The sequence below is a fragment of the Amblyomma mixtum genome, chromosome 5 (genome assembly GCF_055824585.1).
Source record: "Amblyomma mixtum isolate Tamu chromosome 5, ASM5582458v1, whole genome shotgun sequence".
Taxonomy (NCBI): domain Eukaryota; kingdom Metazoa; phylum Arthropoda; class Arachnida; order Ixodida; family Ixodidae; genus Amblyomma; species Amblyomma mixtum.
The window spans coordinates 195,288,337-195,316,239 of NC_143016.1; the positions used below are offsets into that span (position 1 = coordinate 195,288,337).

General features: G+C 50.5%; 1 protein-coding gene across 2 annotated transcripts in view; it reads left to right on the top strand.

Moving 5' to 3' along the window:
- Window positions 1–1,648: 1,648 nt before the first annotated feature.
- The window catches only part of ScsbetaA (Succinyl-coenzyme A synthetase beta subunit, ADP-forming), a 34,511-nt gene continuing 8,256 nt past the window's right edge, over window positions 1,649–27,903 (top strand). For both annotated transcript variants that reach the window (XM_089546586.1, XM_089546587.1), the window contains exons 1-8: window positions 1,649–1,806; window positions 2,148–2,298; window positions 2,529–2,791; window positions 3,337–3,507; window positions 18,481–18,577; window positions 20,379–20,540; window positions 23,106–23,248; window positions 23,320–23,440. In XM_089546586.1, coding sequence (XP_089402712.1) covers window positions 1,741–1,806; window positions 2,148–2,298; window positions 2,529–2,791; window positions 3,337–3,507; window positions 18,481–18,577; window positions 20,379–20,540; window positions 23,106–23,248; window positions 23,320–23,440 — 1,174 coding nt within the window. In that variant the 5' untranslated portion in view covers window positions 1,649–1,740. The remainder of the gene's footprint in view (window positions 1,807–2,147; window positions 2,299–2,528; window positions 2,792–3,336; window positions 3,508–18,480; window positions 18,578–20,378; window positions 20,541–23,105; window positions 23,249–23,319; window positions 23,441–27,903) is intronic.

Here is a 27,903-nt window from a genome sequence, read left to right on the forward strand (position 1 = left end):
TTACTTTGCATTTACATTGCTTAAATTTTATCAACTTTGTGATACAGAAACAACTACCTAGAAATGAAAGATTTCACACAATTCGGCAAGATCGGTCCACAAATATTTTTCTGTCTCGAAGCCCTCATTTACTGCCTTCCTATATGTTTTTACTCTCTCTGTTCGAATAGTTCATGGTTACAAAGTGATCTAATTCAGTTGTGCATTTCTTCTTCTTTCTAGTCTTTTTGTTGAATCCTTTTTATGTGTGTTCTCATTCCATACATGAGTGTTATCACTTTTGTTAAAAGATTTTGCTGGCGTCAGGTAGCAATTTTTGTAATAAGTGTCATGCTGTATCAAGCCTTTTCAAGGCTCATATTTTGATTTTCCAATAAACTACAAATTTTGGACTTCACTAATGCGTTTAATCAACTGAATGCAAGAAAGTGCAACTCGGCGAAGTGGTCGCAGGTCGACTCGGCATCTCGGTAAACGGTAAGTTGCGAGGTACACTCAATCTTACAATGGCATGGCCTTACACTTCACCACCCTTAAGAGCAAATGTTTTAAACCTAACGCTCCGCCTCCTAAACCCGGCTTTTTGTCCTTACGCTCGCACAACAGCACTCGATCGAGACAGCAGCGCGGGTCGGTCGATCCAGTGGGTCCATATCGGAGAAAATTTGCACGCAGTTGACATATCGCTCGCACAGCGTACAGTAAACATATGGTACTCTTCAGACTGCTTCGCGTATCGCTTTGCTGACGGATACCATCGGATGCGAGCGGCTTTCTTGGCACTGCACGCTTTGGTGAGCATACCGCGGCCCACGCATATCGGTCGCCAACAATTCCGTCATGCATAGGGGAATGTAGACGCAACGGGTATACTTACAAGGACACAGTCTGGACGAGTTTGTATTTATTCGTGGTTAAAACAGCGCGGGAAAAATACACAAAAATGAAGGAACACGTATACATACACCAAACAAGCGCCGACTCGCAAATGGCTTTTTCTTCCCGCGCTGCTGTAACCATAAACCAGCGTGCCACCGTCGTCTATCGCTTTATGAGCCGTCGGCACTGTCAATTTCTCCTTGGAACAAGACTAGCAGCGTTGAGGGACGCAACCGCACAAAGCCGAAAGAGAATAGCGAAGCTGCAGCGCCAAGCCTTTTCAGAGAAAGCTGTCGCGGGCTTCCAAAACAACCGCTTTCGTCGAGACGGCATCCTGAATGAACTAAGCGCACAGCAGTGAAGACCAGCACCGACTGCAGGCCTCTGGAACTTTGTGCCTCCCGCGGACCACAACGATTGAATAAAAATGCGGATTTCCAACTCTACTCGACCGGCTCTGCCGACATGGGTGATGCGTGAAGCAGACGACGCCGCTGCGCCCAACGCTGCTATTGGCTGCGCCGTCGGCCAAGGAATCCCAGTAAGCCTTGCAAAACCACGTGACTTCCTCCACGTTTTTTGTCAAGCGGCTCGGATAGCGAGGGCCTCTCCTATGGTTTCCTTCCTCCATGATTTATTTACAGACCGAGTGGCCTGAGGGTTCGAAAAATTATTATTAGAATCTCCATTGCTTGCTTCTTCGTTCACTTGTCTTTGTATTCGAACAAAATTTATCTTGAGAACTGTGACGGGCAGTGGCGGCTAAAAACTTGCTATAAAAATGATACTCGGGCAAGAACAGAAGTTTCGGTTTCGGATTCTCGCTTCTGAGTCGGTGCAGCAAAAGGTGTGTGAGAGAACATGGCGACCTTGCTGCGGAGGGCAGTGCGGATTGCCGGAAAAAGCGCTTTGCAGCGCAACTTGAAGGTGCGACAGCGGCATTCGATTGTTTCTTGATGTGTATTAGTTCCTTTCTTAGGCCTGCAGGAGTTGTGCCCACCGCTGGTTCACAACTTGTTTCTGAGGCGAACCGTTGTCGTGAACAGATGGGTACTACGTTCGCCGAGGTCGGCCAGCTCATTCGAAGAACGGTGGATGTTTAAAGAAATCGCAGTGTGGAAACTCATTTCTTTGCCACTCCATAGCTGCCGAATTATGCTGGTCGCGCTGTGTTTGTTGCATCAGAAACGCCAGCTCCTACCTGTGACCGCAACGTATCGCGTCCGTTGCTTGAATCTGTCGCATTGATCGGGACGCCCTTCGAGCAGGATACCTGGGCAGGATGCCTGCAGCAGCGCCGGGGCCTGAACCTCCAGGAGAACGTGAGCATGCAGATCCTGCAGGACAACGGCGTCACCGTGCCCAAGTTCGGCGTGGCCGCGTCGCCCGAAGAGGCGGAACAAATCGCCCAGCGGCTAGGTACGCTCACGTTTGGCTCAGGTGACGGGGAGCTCTACGCAACGCAACACTGCGTACCGTGGAGGGGAAATCGGTTTCTAAAACCAGTTGTCAACAGTCTGAAAGGTGCGCACGACAAAGACCTCATGCGAGTTTTTTACACTGTACAACCGCATATATCATTCAGTGTGAGCATTGTGTCAAGCGGCCTTTGTGCCAGTCTTTCATGATGGGACGTGGTTTTCATGCAGGCACCCCCGACGTTGTGATCAAGGCACTCGTGCTGGCCGGGGGCCGTGGCAAGGGCACCTTTGACAGTGGCCTGAAGGGCGGCGTCAAGATGGCCTTTTCGCCCAGCGAAGCCAAGAAGCTGGCATCCCAGATGATTGGCTACACGCTGCGCACCAAGCAGACGGGCGAGCGGGGCATCCGGGTGGAGAAGGTGATGGTCACCGAGCGACTCTACAACCGGCGCGAGTACTACTTCGCCCTCATGATGGAGCGCGAGTACAACGTGAGTCAGGCTGCTATATCCAGTTAAACACCGGCAGCCTGGTGTTTCTTTCTTCGGGCGTGACCAGGGCCATAAGTGAGAAAGTTGTGATAGGAAAACCATGTTTTGAAATGAATTTAAGCGCACAAGAAGAGGAAACACACAGGACAGGCCCTGTGTGCCTATCCTGTGTGCTTCCTCTTCTTGTGCACTTAAATTGATTTCAAAATAAGCTATGCACCATCTAGCCCAAACAGAAGTTTTGTTAAAATAAGAAAACCGTGCTTAACCTCGTTTCTTCGACCAAAAAGTCCAAGAAATATGTGGTTCAAATGACCGTTTGCTCAACTGCCTCATCCAAAAGAGAGCCACCCATAGCGTGCAGGCTGCCATTTTTTTCTGGCAGCAAATGGGTGTCTGTGTGAACACGCAAAGCTGCAGGGTCATTGCTCAGGCAGAGCGCCCCTGTTCTCCCTCATAGTTCAGTGGCTGTTGTTAGCCATGTACGTCTAGAGGCTGATGATGATGATGATGTCTGGTGGTTCCCTCCTGTGGGCACCCTGCAGGGCCCCGTGATCGTGGCCTCGTCCCAGGGCGGGGTCAACATTGAGGAGGTGGCCAAGGAGAACCCCGAGGCCATCCTCAAGCTGCCCATCGACATCACCCAGGGCATCGACCGGGCACGCACGGCCGAGCTGGTCCAGGGACTCGGCTTCCACCCGGCCGCCGTGGATGGGGCACGTACTCTCATCTCCTCTCTCACCACCTGACAGAAGCTGCTCCCCACTTGCATGGGGACTCTCACATATGGGCTACCATGTGGCCCAGGGTACACACAGACGGTGGGATAGTCAAGCAGACTGCTCGCACCAGAACCGGGACCAAACCTTCATTATTCTCACTGAGAGAACAATCGGTTGGTCTCCCACAAGATTCAGTGCAAAAAATACCTGTTTGAGACAAATTGTTTTGCACGTTCACCTGGTTAAGGGGGGGACGAGAGTCTTAAAACTAACCTTTTTATTTGTGGCTAGAATCTCATGAAATTTTGCACACAGGTGCGTTTCTCTCTTCTGTTTTCAAGAATGTAGTCTTAATTGAGCTGGTGTTTTTAGATCAAAAGTTACCTTCAATTCTAGAGTGTAATTAGGTAATTTCTTACACAGCTTTAATGAACTTTCTCACGGCATTTTGTTGCTTTTAATTACATGAATCGATAACCAGAGAATTCCCATACCCGATGACATTCTTACTTTTTTTTGTGTAGGTCACATATAAATAGCAATTTGCAATTAGCTTAACGAGCTTCAGTGTCAAATACTGCAACCTCTTACTCTCAATATAGTATATCACGATGACATGCCTTTAGAGAAAAACGAAGAATCTCACCGGGTATGGGAAGTCTCTGGCTATCAGTTCATGTGATTAAAAGAACAAAATACAATGAGAAACTTCATTAAAGTTGTGTAAGAAATTACCTAATCACATTATAGACTTCATAAGATCTAAGACCACCAGCTCAATTATGATTACATACTTGGAATCAGAAGAGAAAAACACACCTGTGTGCAGAGTTTCATGAGATTCTAGCCATAAATAAAAAAGTTTTAAGACCCTCGTCCCCCCTTAGTATGAACTCTCTGAATGACACTGCACCATGGCAGTCCCACACGGCATATCAAGGAATGGAAATATAAAATCGCCAGTGATCGAAAAATTCAAAGCGCTACGGCAGCGCGACCGCGGCGGACTTGCTGAGTCATTCAATTCGTTGTTCACACATTGAACTTAAGTTTCCGGCTTAGTTATAATTTTGCCAAAAAATGGCAATTTTTGAGACGCGCTTGAAGTTGGGGGTGCGGCATCGGGTGTTCCGAACAAGCTGTCAACATCGGGAATGACGCTCGCTCGAAAAAACCCCATTGCACGCAATTCTGCTGCGTTTGCACCACATATTTTTGATGTATCGATTAGCATGGACCCTGATGATGATGATGCTGGTATCGTCAGGTACTGTTTCAAAGCTCAAACTGCACAACGAGAGCCTAGAACGCTGGCCCGTGCATTCAGTTTCCCGCTCTGAGTTGATTTGTGCGAACCGAACCTCCTCATTTTAGCCGTTACGGTGATGTGGCGCCATCTAACTTGTTCTTCGGAGACTACAGTTTCGGTTTCTGCGTAGAGTGCAGTTTTCCCATGGCGTGCGAATTTTTGAAATGCCCTTGAAGCGGAGGGTACGGCGAGGACGCTCCGTGCATGGCGTCGGGTGCGCGGACGGCGCGCGCTCGGAAAAACCTTGCTGCGCACAATTCTACTGCGTCGACTGCAATTATTATCTATGCTACGAGTAGCAGAGTCTCTGGTGACGATGCTGCATTGTCGGATTTTGGTTCAGACGCTGTAACTGCGCAAACCGATCCCGGAACGTTGGCCTGATAGTTTCACTTCCTTTTTCCCGTCCGCTTGTGCGGGCACATCTGGTTTGTTGTTCAGACGGTTAGTTCCATTTTCGGCCCAGTTTGTTATTTCCCCGCCAGTCGTGCATCCTTGAAGTGCCCTTGGAGCAGAGGTTTGTTGCGACATAACACGCGGTGAGGATGGCATCGAGCTTGGGCACTTCGCGCACTCGGAAGAATCCCGCTGCACGTGATTCTTCTGCCTCTGCAGCTGATTTTCAAGATGCTCCGGGCTGCAGTGAATCGGACGACGATGTTGTAACGTCGGATTTCAATTCCGCGGCTATAGATAGCTCCCCGAAGATAGCTTCTCATGGTTTCCTGGTCGCTGTAACACGTTTCCACTGACGCTGACGGCGTCGTTTCCATGGTTACAAGCACATGGGCGCTAGACAGACGGAGCGAAGGAGCCGAAAGCTCCACTCTAGTACAGGCATGCTGTCGTTGCTCGAATCTAGAAAGCATTCTTTCAGGTAGCATGGCTGTTTTTGTATTTTCTTGTGCGAACGTGAAGTGAGCCAAGCCTGCCGGCCGGCCAGCCTGGACGCCGGCAGACGGGATCCCGTCTGCCGGCATCATAAAAACGAGCTAAAGAGTGTTCTTGACGTAAGTAATAAAGCCTGGGATAGGAAAATGAGAGATATATCATTTTTCTGGGTCACTGGCCAATACCGAGTTGCTGGTAAAAGGGACAACTGTGGCACGAGCGAATTTGTTGCGAGAACCGCCTCGCAGCTGCCTCTGACCCGACGGGGTCCGGCTCGACTGGCGCCCGCTAGCTCCGCTGCTGAGGGCGTAGCGGATATTGACCACGCTATTATTTTATTGCGAGATAATGCTGTTGACAGAAGAGCGGTGTGAAGAGTAGGCCTTTTATTATAGCGCCGGCCGCTGTGGCTTCGACGCGAAACGAGCTATAGGCCTAGCGACGAGCCAGGCAGCAGCAGAGCTCGTCGCCCGGAGCGCCCGCGAGCGGTGCCATTGCCGTAAGCTCGCAACATAAGCAAGCATGCTTTGTCGCTGCTCGAGTATAGCTGGCAGTCTTTCTGATAACAAGGCGATCTTGTCTTTCCTTTGCGATATTTGTATACCAAGCCAAGCAGCGCTCAGGCACTGCTGCACGGCGGCGAAGTGCGACACCGGTTGTGGGCGGAGCTTGGGCAGAGCGGCGCAGCAGGAGGCCACGAAGTTCTTTGATGCAAAGTAGAGCTACTGTATATTGTTACGGGACGGCGGGCCCGCGCAGAGAAAGGCACAGAGACTCAGACACAGGAGACTCAGACATAACCGGCCGCGGCGATTCACCTTAGTTCTCTACCTCACGCGCTAGCGCCGCGCGCTCTCCCCTCGCGCTCGCCCCGCGCCTCTTCTTTATTTGTATACCGCAGCGCGCTCTTGGTTGCGAAGGTCGTATGCCGTTACATCTTTCCACCGGGGGGGGGGAGAGGTGGAAGATAAGAGTCTCTTCCAGTCTCCAAGATAAGAGGGGGAAGACACCGCTGGTGTCCCCTAGCGCGTGCTTCGCTTTGCAGGCGGCATCGAACTCGTCCCGATGAGCCCGGGCTGAGGTTCTTCGCACCGGCGCAGCTTGGTGCGCAGGAGGCATCGTCACGTTGTGATGACAGTGTCGTCTGACACGAGACGGTCCCGGTAGATCCCGGGGCTGCTTGTAGGCGACTCCTCGCCGTACGAAAACTGCGAGGGCTTCTCGCACCGCGGGACTTGGGATTGCGTTCACGGAGCAGCGCTCCACTTAAGGGGCGGCATTCAGGAAGGGAGGCCTGGTGCTGGTACGGGAGGGCGGCACTAGGGAGGACGTGGGAGCCAAGTCGGGATCACGGTGGGTGCCGGAGACATAGCTCTTCATGTTGGAGACATGTTCCGGAAAAATGTGGTGTACACCGCGTGGTCGAAGCTCGGGGAGGTCTTCTAGACGGTACGTAACGGGGCCGAGCCGTGCAACTACACGGTAAGGGCCGCGGTATCGGGGCAAGAGCTTCGCGGCACGGCCAGTCGCGCGGATGGTGCGGCGAACGAGGACCAAGTCACCGGACCGAAAGGAGGGAGGTGGTGGTGCTGCAGCATTGGCCACTTGCGCACGCGCATGGGCCGTGAGAAGGTTGCGCTGAGCGTCGAGGCGGGTGGAACGAAGTCGTTGGGCGCAGTCAGTCGGTGACGCAGTAGGATGGCGAAGGCCCAACTGCGCGTCGAGAGGGATGGAGGGCGTTCTGCCATAGACGACTGAGAACGGCGTGACATGCGTTGTTTCTTGAGCCGCAGTGTTGAGTGCAAAAGCTGCAGTAGAAACAAAACGATCCCAGTTTGTGTGGGACGGAGCGACGTAGGAGGCGAGTATATCCGTAAGGGTGCGGTTGACACGCTCCACGAGGCCATTGCACTGGGGATGATTGACGGATGTAGTGGAATGTGCAATGCCGAAGGAGCGGAGGGCACGCTCAAATTCTTGGGACATAAAGCAGCTCCCGCGGTCCGTGATGAGGCGTTGTGGCACACCATGCCGAAGAACAAGATGTTGTTCCACAAACAAGACGGCATGAGCGGACGACGTGTCGGGAACGGGCAGTGCTTCGACCCACTTGGAGAAGTAGTCGACCGCAACCAGAATATACCGGTTGCCGGCGCGTGTCTTCGGGAACGGGCCCAAATGATCCAGTCCAACCAGTTCGAAAGGTGAACTCGGCGGCGAAAACGCCTGCGGGGGCGGCTTGGTTACTCGTGTGGATGACTTCCTGAACTGGCACGTCTGGCAGGACGCCACGTGTTCCTTGACGTCTCTGGACATATTAGGCCACCAAAAGCGCTCCGACACTCGTGCGTAGGTTTTGCTGCGACCAAGGTGACCAGCCGTGGGAGCGTCGTGTAGGCCGCGCAAGATTTGCGACCGCAGTGTTGCTGGCACAACTGGCAACCACACGGGTGGTCGACCACGGAACCACTTCACATGACACAAGAGGTTATCCTTCATTTGATAGACCCGGCGCAGTTTGCGGAGACCTGCGCCGACGGCGGTGCCAAGGGAGTGGATTATGGCAGCAACGTCGGGATCTTGCGCTTGCGCAGTCCTGAGGTCCGTCAAAGCTGTCACGGAACAAGGGTGGCGAGAAAGGAAATCGGCATCCTGATGTGCAGAGCCGCGCCGATGCACTATGGTGAAATCATACTCTTGAAGTTGCAGGGACCAGCGTGCAATCTTGGCATTTAAGTGTTTGGCAGACTGCAGCCAAGTCAGAGCGCTATTGTCCGTGACGATGGTAAAGTGACGGCCGTACAAGTAGGGACGGAACTTCTCGACGGCCCAGACAACGGCGAGGCACTCGAGTTCTGAAGAGTGGCGGCGGCGCTCAACGTCGGAAAGCTGGCGGCTGGCATAAGCTAGGACTTTAGGTCACCAGACTCGTCTTCCTGCAGAAGGACAGCGCCGAGCCCATCTTGGCTGGCATCCGTGTGGAGGACGATGGGGGCCGATTCGTTGTAATGGGCCAACGTAGGAGGCTCGAGGAGCGCGTGCTTGACGTCAAGGAACGCGAGCTGTTGGGCCGGTGTCCAACTCCACGCTGCATTCTTCTTCAGTAGGGCGGTCAACGGAGCGCTTCGCTTGGCAAAGTTGGGTATAAAACGACGGAAGTATGAAGCAAATCCGAGGAAACTTTTGAGCTCCTTGGCAGTGGAGGGAGCTCCGTAAGCCGTAAGCGCTTTTAGCTTCTCCGGGTCGGGACGGATGCCATGCCGGCTCACAACGTGACCCAAGTACGTGACCTCTGCGAAACCGAAGAAACGTTTCTTTGGTTTTAAGCGAAGCCCAGCAGAGGTAAGGGCTTCGAGGACGAGTTTGAGTTGCCTTTGGTGTTCATCAAACGTGGCCGCATAGACAATGACGTCATCCAGGTAGACCAGCGCCATAGTCCACTTCATATGGCCTAAGACGCGGTCCATGAGGCGCTGAAAGGTGGCTGGAGCATTTGAGAGACCTAACGGCATACGGTTGAATTGGTAGAGGCCGTCGGGAGTCACGAATGCTGTCTTTTCCACATCATCGGGGTGAACAGGCACCTGCCAGTAGCCCGAGAGCAGATCTAGGGTGGAAAAATAAAGGGCCCCTTTCAGGCGGTCAAGTGCATCGTCGAGGCGGGGCAGCAGGTACACGTCGAGACGAGTGATAGCGTTCAACTTGCGGTAATCTATGCAGAAGCGGAGTGTTCCATCCTTCTTGCGCACAAGGACGACAGGGGAGGACCAAGGGCTACAAGAAGGGGCGATGATTCCCTGGTCAAGCATGTCGCATACGTGCTACTGGATGACTCTCCGTTCAGCTGGCGCGACACGGCGAGGTTGGTGATGAATAGGCCCACGGTTTTCGGTGTTTATCCGGTGTTGGGCCCAGGAAGTGCACCCGAGTTCACTGGCGCTTAGAGCAAGGCAACTGCGATGCTCGAGCAGCAAGGCCTTCAGAGAGGCGAGCTCCGCGCAGGTCAGGGTGGGCCCAAAGTTAAATGCGTCCCATGATAGGACCGCCGGCGCTGGAGTGTGGTGAGATGGTTTTTCATGCTGCAAAGACGCAACCGGTGATGCTGAGTCCAAGACTGACGCTGCACCCAATTGCGTGCCGGGAGTCAGCACGAGCAGTGCGCGGCTGATATTAAGCATTAACACGTGGGCCTCTCCATTGAGCACCGACAGAAGGCTTCGAGGGGAGGTCATCTCTCGGGCCGGAGCCGAACACCGGGTAGGTTCGAAAATCACATCCGCTGTGATCGGATTGTCAGACTTGGCATGCACCCAAGTTGCCGCACCCGGTGGCAGAGTCACGGCGGTCGCCACAGTCACGGTAGTGACGTCGACTGGCTTGACTCGACGTGGCCACTTCGTTCCGAGGTAGCGCACAGGTCCTGAAGCACGCTTGGTCGCCGACACCAGGGACTGCCACAGGGTGACACCGACGCTGGAAATCCAGCTAAGCCAACCCGGCCCACACAGAGTTTGGCTCGCACGTGGTTCTGTGGTGGTAAAATTGAGAACGACTCCGGCTTGCTGGCACCACCCGCACCCGAGGACCACTGGCCAAATAGGGCTGTCCGCGACAACAAACTCGGTGGAGATGGTCTTTCCGAGAGCTGTCACGTTGACGGTAACACGTCCGACTTGCTCCACCGGGGCGCCGTTAAAAGCTACGAGCCGGGTTTTGGCGGCTGGAAGAAGCAGGTGGGGCGCGTTGACAATAAGCGATTTGTCGAGCACATTAACAGCCGCTCCAGTGTCGACCAAGGCCGCTACGTGCCGATCAAGCAGGGTGACGTCAACGAGCACGTAGGGAGCTTCCGTTGTCATCGAAGCCGACGAAAGAAGGGGACGCGGCGAACTAAGGAGTGCGGGGACGGACTTTATCCGGGGGCACCGTTCCACCGAATCGTTTTCCGACGTCGGAGGGCCAGCACAGTCCCTCGCGTAGTGTCCCCTCAGGCCGCAGCGGAAGCAGGTCGTGCGGGTGTCATTACGCCTGCGTCGGGTAGAGGCCGCTGTGGGGACTGAGAACCGAGGAGCCTGCACCGGGACGCTGTGCTCGGAAGACGGTGGCGACCCCCGCGTGGCCAGCAAAGTCGATTCCGCCTCGACGGCGAGCGCCATGGCGGCGCGGACGGACTCAGGACGCCCAGAGCGGACCAAGCGCTGCACCTCAGGGAGTCGGATGGCGTCGACGAATGCCTCGGTGCCGACCAGGGCCACGGCGTTCTGAGGCACCCCCGGCAACGACTGCAGAGCCAGGCGTTCAATGGCGGCGGCGAGGTCCTGGTATGTCTCCCCGGGCTCTTGATGGCGGAGTCGCAGGCGGTGGTACTGCACACGGGGGTGACCTGAGGCACTGTAGTGGTCGGCGAGGAGGCCCGCCAGGACAGTATAAGAGCCCAGCTGGTCAGGCGGCACGTTCTGCAGCAGCTCAGTCGCGCGGCCTCTCAGTTTGGTGACGAGCATCCGTGCCTTCATCTGCTCGTCCCAGCCTCTCGCCGCCGCAATACTGTCCAGCTGGATGCGGTAAGCATCCCACGAAATGGTGCCGTCGAACGTGGGCAACTCCACGACGTCCAATGATGCGCCCGCGCCGAGCACGCTGTTGGCGGCTACGACCGCAGGTACAGCGACGGCAGAGCTGGGTACAGCGGTGGCGGGGACGTCCAGAGGCACCGGACCCGTGTTCGGCTCGACTGGCAGAAGGCGACGGAAGTCGCGCCGGATCGCCTCCATCTCCCCAGCCTGGGCAGTCAGACGGGCCTCCCATGCGTCCATCCGCTGAGTAAAAATATCGAGGAGGCGCTCAATACCGGCGTCCAGCCGCTGCGGAGAACCGAGCCCCTCCGAGCGCCCAGGTGTAGCGATGCCGGCCGCGGCGTCGTCGGCGCCGTCGGCTGGTGGCGGAGTCCTGTCGACTGGCACGTCGGGGACTTGATTCTGGGAGCGGGTGAGCGGCATGATCCCACCGCTGCCACCAAATGTTACGGGACGGCGGGCCCGCGCAGAGAAAGGCACAGAGACTCAGACATAACCGGCCGCGGCGATTCACCTTAGTTCTCTACCTCACGCGCTAGCGCCGCGCGCTCTCCCCTCGCGCTCGCCCCGCGCCTCTTCTTTATTTGTATACCGCAGCGCGCTCTTGGTTGCGAAGGTCGTATGCCGTTACAATATGCTACCAAAGGTAGCAGAGTTGCACGTAGGTCCGCCATCTTGCCTGCCAAGAAACCGAAGTTATGCTGCGAACCCGCACTTTGTTTCTGCAGGCGACATGCCTAGCGCATCACCGATCGACCGTGGGCGCTTTTGCGAGGTTATTAAAGCACTTTTTCGATTGATCGCAAACAAAAAGCCTCTAAAAAGCTGACTGCGTAACCCAGTAAACAAATGTAGCCAAGAAAAAACGGTGCTTTAGCGCGCGCCATGAGCTGCGGCAGCAGGCGATTAACACAGTCACCTTCCCCGAACTATTTACCTGATAACCTAAGGGCAGACTCAGTATTCTAAGTACGCCGTGCAAATGCAGCATTCATTCATCTTTGTGGCAACATTTATTTACCGGACCTGCGTTAAAAAACCTGTTTATAGTCTCCTTTACTAAATACGAAACCCTGCAAAAAGTTATGAGCCGGAACTATAGAAAGGACAGTATAAAAATCCAAAATACAGTTTACTCGAAACTGGATGAACGTTACCATCTGAAGTAAACAATCAGATGCCTAAACATGTTTCCCTCGATTAAAATTGGTTTGCCATTCAGGTTTTATGCCAACAGGGATAAATACGCAACGCAGAGCTCTATTTTAGCGTTTCAACAGTGTACACGAAAAAGCGCAGAGCCGCAAGTCCAGCCTGTTTTCGGTAAAGAAACCTCAATGCAACTTTTAGCAAAAAAAAAACAAACAAAAGGCGGGAGCTATGCACGCTAGACACCCACCCCACAGCAGCGAACGTAAACAGCCGTTGGATAGTGGATCCGCTTCGAACTTGGCCGGCTGTAAATCCAGTTCGCTGCAGCGGCGGCCGGCCTACGTCATCAGCGCACGTGTTTCTGGCCGGATGGGCAAAACATGCACCGTACCGAGGAGGCTCTCACAGGGAGAAGAAAGGCTGCAGGGCGTCTCCAATCGGGGACAGAGGCGGCGGGGGAGCACTCGACACCGGTAAAACCGGTTCAGAACCGAAAGTGAACGATTTTGCCCATCGAGCGTCGTCTTCTCCGCAGTACACGGTTGCTTGGACACCACGTGATGGCGCTCTACCAATGGAGTCGCGAGCGGCGTTTATCAAACAGACGCGCAACTCTGCTACCTTTGGTAGCATATACAGTAACTCTAATGCTAAGTAATAGCCAGCGCCTCTGCTGGGGCTTTTTTTCTAACAAGCTTTGAAATGCTTTTGCGTCAGAAAAGATGCTAGTTTTTTTTCAATTTAATATAAAAGGACACAACAAAACATAACATATTTTTGCTCACGAACACAATTAGCTTGTTATTAGTTGTTCATCCAATCATAATCGCACGCCAGCTGAAGTCATATCCGCTGCAAAAATGCAAAAGACCACCGCTGTGTGCCGACGCCGTCAGTGCCATGATTTTGATTCTCGAGCAACTTAAAATATTAAATACAGAAATATGCGTGTTATGACCGGTGGTAATAGCGTCGCCATAACTCAACAATTACAACAAGGAAGCAAAACAATGCACTCAGATTATGGTGCAGGGCCCCTTTAATGCCATGTTTTAGGAAGAATTTGAGTTGTTCTGTAACTTCTAGAATTTTTTTAGTAAGAGTGTTTTGAAAATTATTGTCATTAAACACAAAAATTTTGTTCTTTTTTATTTTTTGTTGTGTTCATTGATTTCTTTCGTGGCATTTCAAACCAGAATTTGTGTTAAAAAATTTCATTAGAAAGCGCATTGTATCTCAGTCATTGTTATGCATTTTATATACTTTTATCTATCACTTTTTGCTTAAAAAAATGTTTGTCTGAGATGTATGAAAAACGGTCCTTTTCACGTGGAAATAAAATTCCAGACAATGTGCCCGCAGAAGATAGCTTCTCTGCATTGCTATGCAAAGCTGTAGGGAAGCTGTCTTGCAAGAGATGCACTTTCTTGAGGAGGAAGCTCCGTGGCCCCGAGATGCCTGGGCACATGTTGCACCTTCTTTCACTAGCGTAAAAAATGAGTGTTTTAAAATAAAAATTATTTCTTCAAAAAGCGCCAAATGCAGTGCACATTGTAGTGCCTCAAACTGTAGCTTACTGATTGTACTTGTGACTGAAAAAAATGCCAGAGTTATGTGTGCTAAACTTTACCCAAAAAACAGTGCAAGCAAAAGAAAAAAAAATAGAAGTTGATTACAAAAAAAAATTGAAAATAGACAAAATGTTGCAGATGTTTTCAGCTACTATTGTTGACATTTCAGCTATTGTTGACATTTCAGCTACTATTGTTTTCAGCTCCCATTGTTGTCATTTTGCGCCTATGCACACAAAGAATCCACAGTAGAGGCACTCTTTTGCCCTCGCATCACCATTGGTCAGTAGTATGTGTTGTGGGGCCAGTTCGTTCATTCTCAGAACTCTTTTTGTGCGCACACAAAGACGACACCATGAGATGGGGAAGACAGGACGTCCTGTCTCCCTTGTCCCATCTTTGTGTGCGCACAAAAAGAGTTGTGACCATTGGTCAGCCGAAGAGGGAGGTTTCCAGAGGTTCCTTCTCTCCAGGCCAGCATCGCCGGGGAACTTATCACACATTGCGCACGTGCGCAAACAGAAGTTGTTCCTCGAAGACAGTGTGATTCCCTCCGTGCCATGCCAGCTTTCAGCGCATGACAGCACCTGGCACTTAAAGGGGGAGCCTGGTCCTGAAAAGAAAAATTTTATTACTGTAGTCGCAGTTACGAAATTTTCAGGCCGCCTGTATTTTTCTGCACTGATTCTAGATATGTCACTTTTATTCATGTAAGACTATCGCTTGACCACTTATGCAGTTTTTATGCAAGTATTTTGCAAAGTGTTCTGAACAAAATTTGCTGCGGGAAACTTGCTGAAATGTATGCCATTGGGTTCTCTTGAGACCAAGGAATGCACCAAGGAATGCTGTCTTCCTACCTATCATAGAACCTGAGTTATAGGGTTTTGAAGTCGTCGCTTCAGAAATGAGAAGAAAAGTGTGTTATTCCTGTTTCTGCAGTGGCAGCTTCAGTACCCCATAGCTCAAGTTCTATGATAGCCAGGAAGGCAATTTTACCTTTCTTGCATTCCTTGGTATGAAGAGAACCCAATGGCATACTTTTCAGCGAGTTTCCTGCAGAAAATTTTCTTCAGAACACTTCGCAAAATACTTGCATAAGTATTGCATAAGTGGTCAAGGGATTGTTTTACATGAAATTAAATGACATATTTACAATCGGCACACAAAAATACATGTTCCCTGAAGATCTAACTGTCACTTCATTCATAAAATTTTTTTTTTCAAGACCAGGCTGCCCCCTTAAGGCCTGCACTCCAAAAAAGAACGCCACACTGGTGCTGGAGTGGCTGGTAGCCCCATGAAAGCCAGATGGGGTCATCACAGGACTCTGCGCACAGCCCAGCTGGTCAAGAGTGCACGTATGCGGATAAACATTTGTCTTGTGACTGCAGTGTTCCTGCATTGGGATTACAAGTCTGCGCATGAATGAGAGATGGCCGCCGGATAAGGAACAATTTCTGAAAGAAAAAAAATGAAAACAAATAAAAGTGAATGAAACAGGGAAAAAAAGCACAAACGGTCCAGCCACACGCAACACCGCCCGATTGTGATGCTTGTGATGACAGATTTTGGCACATGTGGAAGGCTGCCTTGAGGCAGAAAAGTGTGAGAACCCTTGCTCTAGAGAAAGCACTCGCGTGGGGATGTGAAGTGAAAAAGTAGTTCTGCTGCACATTGCACTTGTTCTGAGTGCTGTTTTTGTTTTTTTATAACAGAGCTCACATTTGCTCCTTCCCTCCATTCTTTTTTAATTTGGTAGTCACTGGGTTGTGTGGGTGGAAAAAAAGGGGGTGTGGCCTTCTTTGACCACGCCCCCTTTTTTATCATCATCATTATATCAAACATCGTTATACTCAAACTTCTGCTGGCGAATGTGGTAAAACATCTTGGCTGTGTGTTGCAAAGACCCTAAAGCACCAATTAAAATCGCTCGTCATTTACAAATTAAGAGCACTACATAAAGTACAACGTGGCTGGTAGAATGAAACGAGTTTATTTATTTATTTACCCTCAGGGCCCTAGGGCATTACAGAGGGGAGGGGCGGTGAAACAAAAAAATAAGTAAAACACAATACGGCAAAAAGATAACATGAAACTGAATTGTCATTATTCAATAAATGTTAAACGACTGCACAACAAGACATAAAATACAAAATCAAAGTCAGCAGCTACACAGCCAAGCAGTAGTTGTCAAAAACCAGAAGCACCGAAAAACGACAGCAAAAGTATCTTAAACATTGAAGCAAAAAAGGTTAGAAGCAACTGTACAAAAAGCAATGGCATCTGCAGCTTCAGCCATGGCACGAGGAAGGGGGTTCCAACTGATAGAAGTGCCTGGAATGAAGGAGTCGTGGCAGTACTTGGTGCGACATAATGGAATTCCTACCTTGTGATGGTGATCAATGCGTGATGAAGTGTAGGACGGTTGTGTTAGAAGTTTCTGTCTGAGGTATGTATTGTAGTGAAAAATCTTATGGAGCAAACATAGCCGCAATGCTTTTCTGCGTTCCGTTAGAAGAGGCAATGACAGGAAAGCTTTCATGGTAGTCGTGCTAGAAGTGCGGTGATAGTTAGACAAAATAAAGCGAAAAGCGCGATCCTGCACATTTTCTAGCTCAGTAATGATTGATACGACGCCTGGGTTCCAGACAGAAACTGCAGACTCCAGTTTTGGTGCGCTAAGACAATGTGAAAAGTTTCTTCTGAGGTAGCCAAGCGTATGGTTAGCATTATTAACTATGTGATGAACAGATGCAATTTCCATGACAAGTTATTACCATATATTGCCGATTATAAGTCGACTCCAATTATAAGTTGACCCCCCAACTCGCGGCCCCCTTTGGGCAAAAAAAAAAAGTTAAGACTCCGAATTTAGGTCGACGCTGCTGCACCCTGTGGTCCTAGCTTGCCCAAAAAGTTTTTGAGAAGGCCTAGTCATAAAGAAACATTTATTTGTTCATGAGAGATCTCTGACTCGTCATCGCTCGTGAGGACACAGTCGCAATCATCATCTTATGAGCCACTGCTGCCGCTGGTTTGTCGATAACAAGTTGCTATCCTATTAAAACAAACCTTTGGTGCATATCTCAATTAAATTCAAGTTTTTTCAAGCAGATCCACTTTTGCACGGGGCGTGATATTATCCACGACTTGGTCGAAATTACTTTTGACCCTGCATATGGGCTGACTAAGACTCCACATATATGTCGACTCCGATTATAGGTTGCCCCCCAACTTTGGAAGGACATAAAGAAAAAAACGTCTACTTATGCGCAGCAATATACGGCAGTTATGTGAACACCTGATGTCCTGGGCCCCCAAGGTAAAGTTGCTACCGGAACTGAAATGCGAGCATCCCATGTCGTTGTCTAACTCATCACTGCTGCTCTTTAAAAAAGACAGACTGCATCAGACCGACTAAAGTGCTTGGGGCGGCCTTTGAGGAGCACAGGGCGAAAGGGATGCCATGATCGCTGACCGACGGAGTATGTCCGGCCAAGCTTTCATTTTTCGCGTCGCCTCCTCGTGTTGGAATATGAAAAACCGAAACTGAATCCAAACAGTTGGTGTTATAGACGCCAACTAGAGGGCGCGCAGCTTGTCCAGCAGCACTGACTCTAATTTTTGGCAGCAGGTTTATGTACGGCCTGTGGCATGGTAGTTGGGGGCTGAATTTTCAACCGATGGGGTGCTGCTGCCTTGTGGAAACAAATTGGCTGCAGTTCAACTGCTGCTGAATCTGGTTAGAGAGTGAGAGCTACGTCGCATCAGGCAACCAGAAGCGGATTGGCGTCTGTAACGCTGAGAGTGCATTCCAGACCCTGGACAGGCAGCGCACCCACCCTGCTGCATTGGCAGGTGGCAGTTTATGGTTGATCACAAAAGTTTGCTCACCTAATGAACACTGCAGGCGGCAGTGCCGCTTGTCTGCCACAACGTTGCCAGCGCTAACGCATGCAGCCCACATCTCTCTCTCATCACCCCACGTTGTACCTATTAGCGCGATTCAGGCGTCCTCTGGCCCAGGGAGCCCGTTATGCGCTCTTCCTCTCCTTGAAATCATCGCAGTGTAAAACTCATCGCAGTGTAAAACGTCGATGTCCTATGGCTTCAGTGCCACGTTTCTGCCGCAACGTGCTCAATTCTAACGCATGCAGTGCACATCTGTCACTACCGCCACGTTGCTTAAAGCACGACTGAGGTGTCCACTGTTCCAAGAGGGCAGCTATGCGCCTTCCCTCTGCTTTCCCAGCTCCAGCTCCATTGGTTTCGTAGCTTAGAGCGCGACTAAGGGGTCGAGTGTCCCAGGGGGCCAGTGATGTGCCTTTCCCCTGCTTGCGAAGCTCAAGGTCATTTGAAGGTCAAAACTAGGCCAATCAAAGCACAGAGTTACGTTGTGTTGTGTTCTCTTATGTGCGGCCTCTTTGTTTTTGGTGTTCTCTTATGCGCGGCCTCTTTGTTTTTGCAGGCGGTTTCTCTGATTGAGAACCTGTACAACGTGTTCCTGAAGTATGATGCCACACTGGTTGAAATCAACCCCCTCATCGAGGACAACAACAACAAAGGTGCGTACTAGCAGGTGTGGGGGGCTTGAGAGGCACACTTACCACCAGGCCAGGGCAGTGTCAGACATCCATTTATCTCTCTGCCGAGTCTCTTTGTGTGGCAAACACTTGAAGCTGTGAAGGGCACGAGAAGCACACAGCAACGCTCAACCCGCCAGTGGAGGAAAATAGCGGTGCTCCTTGAGATGAACACTGCACATGCTCAATGAAATGCCTCGTCCCAGAAGGGACAGTATGTTTGATTGGGAAAAACTCGTCATGGCCTCCTGGGAACCTGTGCGATGCCTAGGCATTCACTTGTGCTATGCTGTGAAACAGCGATGGCGTGGTCGTACTCGCGTTGTGAACTTCAGCAAAGCAAAGTGGCTGCACTCATCCCAGAATGATCCCTATTACCGTGCTGAGCTCTTTACTTATTTTGGCTCTCCATAACAGAGTTCCTTCAGTTGTAGTGCATTTTCAACTGGCAACATCAAGACGTAGAAGCCCACTTACATGTTTGTTTTTAAAACCCGCAGGTTTTTTTTCCTCAGTTTTAAAAAAGAAACTGCACTGAAACTGATATTAAAGAGAAGAACTGAAATCAGCATTTTTCAAAATTCTCTGCAGCTTTATGCGCAGCAAAATGTTCACTAATGTTCATCATCATCAGCCTGACTACAACCACTGCAGGGCAAAGGCCTCTCGCATGTCTCTCCAATTAACCCTGTCCTTCACCATTTGTGGCCACCGTATCCCCGCAAACTTCTTAATCTCATCTGCCCACCTAACTTTCTGCCGTCCCCTGCTACACTTGCCTTCTCTTGGAATGCACTTCGTTACCCTTAAGGACCGGTGGTTATCTTGCCTTCGCATTGCATGCCCTGCCCAAGCCCACTTCTTCCTCTTGATTTCAACTAGGATGTCATTAACCCGTGTCTGTTCCCTCACCCACTCTGCCCTCTTCCGATCTCTAAACGTTACACCTATCATATTTCTTTAACCATAGCCTGCTGCATTGTCCTTAACTAAAGGTGAACACCTTTTGTAAGGCTCCTCGCTTCTGCCCCGTTGACAGTCCACATTAGGAATAACTCGTTTCAGTTTCTGACACACGCAGTATAATACGCAGAGCTGGCCAAGATGGCTGCCCATTTGAATGTTTGTGCAGGAAGGTGTCATTTTTTACCCTGCTACATTCTCACTTGGGGCTCTGGCTACTGAACACAAGAAAGGTGCTTCGTATTGAATTTTCGGCTGCTACAGAGGTGCTCCAGAGTGTTCTTGGCCATTCCCGCCAGTGGGTATGCTTAGGTCCGTTGAATACTACAGCCAGAGAAACACTATGCCCAGGCCTTGGGACACCTTGATGACTGTGGAAACTGTCTGTCCCAATGTAATCCATTTTAAGTGGTCGTGCCTCTTTAATATCTAGAAAAAGCTGTGTGCAAATAATTGTGGGCTAACAGAAAATGGAGGATGTCTGTTGTTGTGCGCTTTTTTTAACAGTTAGACTCTTCGCTTTACGTTTACATTTTTTTTGCTACACAAGTCTAGCTGGACACTTGTTAACTCTGGAGCAGCATGTGCTGTGAGACCAGGGAGCTGTGCAGTATCCCTCTGGTTGGGTGTTGGAGAAGGCACTGGAGCAAAGGAGCAGACTCGGTCCGACGTGGCACCCGTGGTGGCAGCAGGTCGGGAATGGTGAAACCTCTCTGCCGCAGTTGAATGCAGCCGGGCACCCTCCACCCTGATGGCACTCTCGAAGCCATGCCAGGCGTTGTTGGCGGCCAGTGCATGGCTCTCCTGTGTAACTGTGCAGTGTACTGCCTGGACGCCAAGTGCCGCTTTGACGACAACGCGGCCTTCCGGCAGAAGGAGCTGTTTGACCTGCGCGACTGGGCCCAGCAGGACCTGAGGGAGAAGGAGGCCCACGAGAGCAACCTCAACTACATCGCCCTGGACGGGGACATCGGCTGCCTCGGTGGGTGGTGCGCTGTTTCCCCCCGAGGGATGGCCTTGCCCTGTGTGCGTGCTCTGAGGATGTCTGTAACAGAGCGCTGCCCACAAAAGGGGTTAGCGTCAGCGCCATTGTTGTCTTTCTTGAAAAAGAGGGGGCAATTCACGTTACAACTCCACACAGTTGACAGCAGCTTTCGAGATTGGGTGTAACGGCCACCAGGTGAAAGGGTGCAATGGTGCTGTCCACATTCCTTCCCACGGCCATGCACTGCGTTCATATGATGCCAGCAGTTAACTTTTCTTGGAGACCATCGAGCTTCAGGGCGAAAACAGCCAGAAACGGCTCTCATTCACTTGAGAATGCCTGAAACCAGCCATCCAGCGATGCCAGCATCTCAACGGTGCATCATTTCTGGTCGGGCTTGGTACTGCTACTGCTACTGAGATGTCTGAACACTTCTAACTAAAATACTAAACATTTCACAGCCCCAATATTAAAATAAACAATGTTCATAACATGCACACTATATCGAGTCTAAATTAGCTGAAGTAAACTTTCAGTCAAGTAGGCCTTTATGGACCAGCGGTTATCTTGCCTTCGCATTACATGCCCTGCCCAAGCCCATTTCTTCTTGATTTCAACTAGGGTGTCACTAACCTGCATTTGTTCCCTCACCCACTCCGCCCTCTTCCGATCTCTTAATGTTACACCTAACATTTTTATTTCCATAGCTCGCTGCGTTGTCCTTAACTTAAGCTGAACCCTCTTTGTTAACCTCCACGTTTCTGCCCCATATGTGAGTACCGGTAAGATACAGCTGTTGTATACCTTTCTCTTGCCGCCTTGGCAAACTGCCATTCATGATGTGAGAGAACCTGCCATATGCACTGCACCAATTCTTATTCTTCTAGTTATTTCCCTCTCGGTATCCGGATCAGCGGTCACTACCTGCCCTAAGTAGACATATTCTCTTACTACTTCCAGCACCTGGCTACCAACTGCAAACTGCTGGTCTCTTGCGAGGCTGTTGAACATTACTTTGGTTTCCTGCATGTTAATTTTTAGCCCCCACTGTTCTGCTCTGCCTGTCTAATTCATTGATCATGCCTTGCAGTTCATTTCCTGAGTGACTTAGCAAGGCAATGTCATCAGCGAATCGCAAATTACTCAGGTATTCTCCATTAACTCTCATCCCCAACTGTTCCCATTTCAGTCCCCGGAATACCTCCTGTAAGCAGGCGGTGAATAGCACAGGCGAGATCGTGTCTCCCTTCCCGACACTTTTCCTTACTGAAATATTATTGCTGACTTTATGGAAAACTATGGTAGTTGTGCAGTTGTTATAAATATCGTCCATTATTTTTCACATAACACTCTTCTGTACCCTGATTCCGCAATGGCTGCATGACAGCTGAGGTTTCAGCTGAGTCAAATGCTTTCTTGTAATCAATGAAGGCTGTATATAGGGGTCAGTTATATTCTGCCCATTTCTCTATCACCTGATTGATAGCGTGGATATGGTCTATTGTCGAGTATCCTTTACGAAAACCTGGCTGATTGAAGTCTATGGTTGTCCTGATTCTGTTTGTGATTACTGTAGTAAATAGTTCATAAGCAATAGGCAGTGAGCTGATCGGTCTTTAACTCTTCAGGTCTTTGACGTCTCCTTTCTTATGAATTAAGATAATGTTAGGATTTTTGCAAGCTCTAGGTGCGCTCTTGGTGTTAAGGCACTGCGTATACAGGGTGGCTAGTTTTTCTACCACAATCTCCCCTCCGTTCTTCAAGAGATCTGCTCCTACCTGATCCTAACCAGCTGCTTTCTCCCTGTGCATTGTGACTAAGGCTTCTAAGGCTTTCATTGCTTCCTCTTTAGTAAAATAAGCATAACGCTGCCCAGTCTTCCCCTGATTGGATGAGGGAGCTCTACGTCCCACAGTGCTGCACACAACTTGTGAGGTTGTGAGGTACAGGGTTGGTAGCCAGGCAGTCTCTACAAGCTGTCCACCCTCTCACACTCGTTGACAGCCTCTTCTGCTGCAAGTCTGCCCAGCCAGGTGGAAACAGCAGTAGCTTTCATTCTCATGTACCATTTTCGATACAACACTGCTGTAATGTGGGGAAACCACTCTAGCTGGCATCCCACCACTGGGTGCTGGTGATGCTGCGCAGAAAAGGCCTGTCTTTTTCAACTCCTCTGGTATCTTCCATACATCTCTTCCTGCTCTCTCGCAAGGGCCACTGTAGCTGCTCTTCTTCACTGATTAAATTGCACTGCTCTTATATGCGGGTTTGATTAAAATTTTCTGTTGTGGATTCCAGCTGTATTGAACATTTTTTCAGTTGTTGACCTGTTCACTTAATGAGGTTTGACTTTAGTGTGGCCAATGTGTCTGCTTTTCCATCAATGTGCCTTGATTGATTGGTTTGGGTTATGGGGTTTCATGTCCCGAAGCGACTCAGGCAATGTGGGACGCCGTAGTGGAGGGCTCCAGAAATTTCCGCCACCTGGGGTTCTTCACCATCTTTTGGGTGAGCAGCCTTAATTGAAGCTGAGATGACAGGAACTGTGTGGCTGTGCTGCAGTGAATGGTGCGGGCCTGGCCATGGCCACCATGGACATCATCAAGCTGCATGGCGGCAGCCCAGCCAACTTCCTGGATGTGGGCGGAGGTGCGACAGCCAAGCAGGTCACGGAAGCCTTCCGGCTCATCACCTCCGACCAGAAGGTTTCATTCACTCGATCGCCCTCTGCTGTCCCAGTGGGGCCCCTCTGATGCATCCCTGTTGCGCACTGCAGGTGCAGGCCATCCTGGTGAACATCTTTGGGGGCATCATGCGGTGTGACATCATCGCAGAGGGCGTCATCCAGGCAGCCGAGACACTCGACCTCAAGATCCCCATCGTGGTCAGGCTGCAAGGTGCGTCTAAGCTCAGAGCATGCCGAGAGTACCATGGCTTTTGCTAGTGCGCACGAGAACGGAAAACTGGGCAAGTTGGAACGGATTCATCTTAAAAGAGCGCGAAAAACAGGACGTAGTGGAAGAAACACGAGACGACACGAGCGCAATCTAACAACTGAATTTTATTCCTATAAGGGTTAGACATATATAAGCACCAAACAACCATAAAACACAAAGGCGACAGGGTGATAGCAGGTGCTTGTCATGTGCTAAGATTGCTGAATGGCTTTGTTGAGATGAGGCATTTAGCCTTCCGCTTCATGCACATACGGGTTTTTTAGGGGCTGTCACGATGTGTCTTTGTGTTTTATCGTTGTGTTCGGTGCTTATATATGTCTAACCCTTCTAGGAATGAAATTCAGTTGTTAGGTTGCGCTCGTGTTGCCTCTTGTTTCTTCCACTACGCCCTGTGTTTCGCGCTGCTTTAAGATGATTCTGGTGTGCACTAGAGCCCTAGCTAGGGAGGGTAGCCTCCACCTGGCAGGGTGAGTCACCAGCGAAAAAGCTGTTATCATATTTGTTCGCATCTAGGCCGGTGGTTTTTTTGAAGAACACAAGATATGAATTTCTTAGGTCGGCTTACATTCGAGGATTGTGTACTTATAAGGTACGACAACAACGCATAAAAATGAAAAAAAAAATGGCTGAGGCTTAACTTGGTTAAGCCTGGAGAATGCGAAGCATCATCGTGTCGCGTAATTTGGAGGCGCACAACCACAGCGACGGCGCGAGGTGGGCCCCCGTTTCTCCACTGTCGTGACGTCATCGTGTCACGTGGTGTGACGTCATGTATCACGTGATTTGGAGGCGCACAACCACAGCGACGCCACGAGGTTGGCCCCCGTTTCTCCACTGTCGTGACGTCATCGTGTCACGTGGTGTGACTTCATGTATCACGTGATTTGGAGGCGCACAACCACAGCGACGGCGCGAGGTGGGCCCCCGTTTCTCCACTGTCGTGACGTCATCGTGTCACGTGGTGTGACGTCATGTATCACGTGATTTGGAGGCGCACAACCACAGCGACGGCGCGAGGTGGGCCCCCGTTTCTCCACTGTCGTGACGTCATCGTGTCACGTGATTTGGAGGCGCACAACCACAGCGACGGCGCGAGGTGGGCCCCCGTTTCTCCACTGTCATGACGTCATCGTGTCACGTGGTGTGACGTCATGTATCACGTGATTTGGAGGCGCATAACCACGGTGAAGGGCTGAAGTGGTAGCTAAAGTAGTATGCTTCGCATAAAAAAGTAGCTCACACGTGGCGCCACCACAAAAGAGGATGGTTTTGTGGGGTAGAGTGTGAGGTGTTTGTGGGGGCCCTCCCACAAACACCTCACACTCAAATGTGATGGTATCCATCCAGATGTCGATGCCGGCACAGTCACTGTTCCTGAGGCCCTAGGGTTTTGAGATAACCATGGTCACGTAAATAAATCTGCAGTGGAAGTTAGCCAAAAGTGATTGGAGGTTCGGTGGCTGAAAGCAGAGATGTGACATAAGGTTAGAAGTGTAGGAAACTATAGTGAAAGAAGATGACGAATCTCAATGAGAATTGACGACACAGTTAAACAAAAATAAAGAAAGAAAAGATGAGCATGGTGGCAGTTGCCACCACCCCGTTTCGAAGGGGGCACTCCTATTCATCCATCCATCCATGGTCCAGTTATTATCCGTAGCCGGTGTCAGCAAAGCACGCACGAGCATTGACTGCCATTTTGACCCCGCTTTATTTTTGTGTGGTGGCTTGGCCATGTTCCATGGTAGTGCAAGTGTTCCACACGTGGTCTTTCATCGACATCGTGGCATCAAGCAGACGGTATAGTGCCACCTTCAAGCAAAAAGTTATGCTCGCTGCAGAGCAGTCCTGAACCTGGTCGGGACTGTGGCATGGGCGAAAGGAATGTTTGCCGTTCAAGGAGCAGTGTGATGAACTTGCAGGGCAACGAGGAGGGCCTTCACAGGCCCAAAGTAAGGTCGCCATCCTGAAATGGAATCAGCATTGGCAGAGTTCCAGAGATCTGCTACAGGATAAAGCGAGAGAGCAAAGCGTATCGCATCACTAGAAGTTGTTGCTACCTGAATTGCCGATGATATCCCGGAGAGCTTGGTTGTGCGCTCACTCCGAAATTGCAGAATTTTCGATCCACATGATGGCACAGAAGATTGAGCACTGTACGAAGAGGACAGTGATACGGAGGTCAGTGTAGACGAGTAAGTGGGAGCAGGTTCATGGAAATACATGCCATTTGCGTGCTGTCCCTGCTCTCATTCGCAATTGTTTTTCTTTTTTTCTGTCCGGCTTACGTTCAAGGACAGTTTCTTTTTCTTTAGAGTGCAGCTCTTGTGCTCTCATTCGTGGGCTGAGCCGCATCGCCGTAGGTGTAAGGGAGCGCAAGAGGAGAGGGGGGAGAGTGAGCGCGCTCCCCTCGAGACTGGTTGTGCTGAGTGAACAAAAGTACCACCGCTCGCTCACAGATGGCGCCAGGGTGGTGTGCGCCGTCGTCCATCACCACTGCATGTGCAGAGATACTAGATGGCTTGGGGAGCCAAAGATTCAGAGAGGAGTGTTACTTGATGAACGAGTGTCCTCCTTGGGAAATAATGAATGCTTTGTACTTGCACATGCATACACGTATCTTTACCTCATTATATCGGAAAACCAAAACACCTAAAGAGCTATGCTCAAATTTCTCATTAGGGAGTATCGTAGTCGTCCTTACAATTTTTTATTCAACCTTCAGCGTTCCAGTGTCGGCTTGGAATCATGGCCAGCCTAAGTTTGAGTGAACACAACCTGTGTCCTGCTGAAGCCTCCAGCTGCCATGGTTGCCAGGTGGCAAAGTGGAGAGTGGCATCCTCGTTCAGAGGAGTGGGAAATGCATGTTAGAGAGGGTGACAGGTGTGGGAGTGACGAGTGTTAATTAAGTGGTACCCTCATAATGCAGGTTCAAGCCAGAGCGAGCTGAGGGCACAGCCCGCATTCGCCTGTGCTCTCGGTCCGAAGGAAGGAAGGCGCAGTTGCTTAAGAGCACAACTGATTATTATACATCATCATCATCAGCCTGACTACGCCCACTGCAGGGCAAAGGCCTCTCCCATGTCTCTCCAACTAACCCTGTCCTTCGCCAGTTGCGGCCACCCTATTCCCGCAAGTTTATTAATCTCATCCGCCCACCTAACTTTCTGCCGTCCCCTGCTACGTTTGCGTTCTCTTGGAATCCACTCCGTTACCCTTAAGGACCAGCGGTTATCTTGCCTTCGCATTACATGCCCTGCCCAAGCCCACTTCTTCCTCTTGATTTCAACTAGGATATCATTAACCTGCGTTTGTTCCCTCACCCACTATGCCCGCTTCCGATCTCTTAACGTTACACCAATCATTTTTCTTTCCATAGCTCGCTGCGTTGTCCTTAACTTAAGCTGAACCCTCTTTGTTAGCCTCCACGTTTCTGACCCACAGGTGAGTACCGGTGAGACGCAGCTGTTGTATACTTTTCTCTTGAGGGATATTGGCAAACTGCCATTCATGCACCATGCACTAATCCCCACACTTCAGTTCTACTCATAGCCCAGCCACAGCACCCGAAAGCGGGCCCACGGAGCCGCGCGCATAAAGCAAAAATTACTCTTGTAACCAGACGCTGGCCAGGGAATGGGACGCTTTATTATGGGGTGCTCACTACAGTCAAACCCAGTTATAACGAACAGCGAAATTCACTGCGATTTGTTCATTATATGAAGTATTTCGCTATAACCCAATTCACTTTTAACGAACCTCAGTACCAAATTCGTTATACACAATGTCCTGAACGGCAGAGCGAAAACGCGCTAACGAAAGAAAAAATTTGTCACTCACCATGAGTAAGGTATTCAAAGAAATTTATTGCAGAGGAATGCACACTTATTTGCAGTAGGCAGTGATTTTTGCCTGAACACTGCGTTTAGCCGCATCAGTGAGAATCACATTTTCGACACGCGACATCATTTCCACGAACTCCAGTCCGCTTCCCTGTATTCCGGAGCAGTATCGGTGCAGTACATCGGTAGCAGCGAGGGCTTCGTGCAACGTCGGGGGGGGGGGGGGCGGGGGGGGATCGTCTTCCGGTGGCGGCTCTTCGGTCTCCTTGTTGGGACCAGGCGCCAGCAAGTCAGCAACAATGTCAGAGTCCGACGGGTTCACTGTCACTGTGACGTTGTCGTCAACAGCCAAAAAATCCTTCAGGCACCGCATCCGGAACATCAGCAAGTTCTCCCCACAGCGTGCCAACATCTGTGTCGTCTTGCACAGCGTGCACTGCACTGGCAACTTCTGCATCCTCTCGACACAGTCCAGCATGCTCGAAGCAGTTGCAGATTGTGGATTGCATCACATCTTGCCAGGCACGACTGATCATTTCTATTGCGGCCAGCAAATTAATA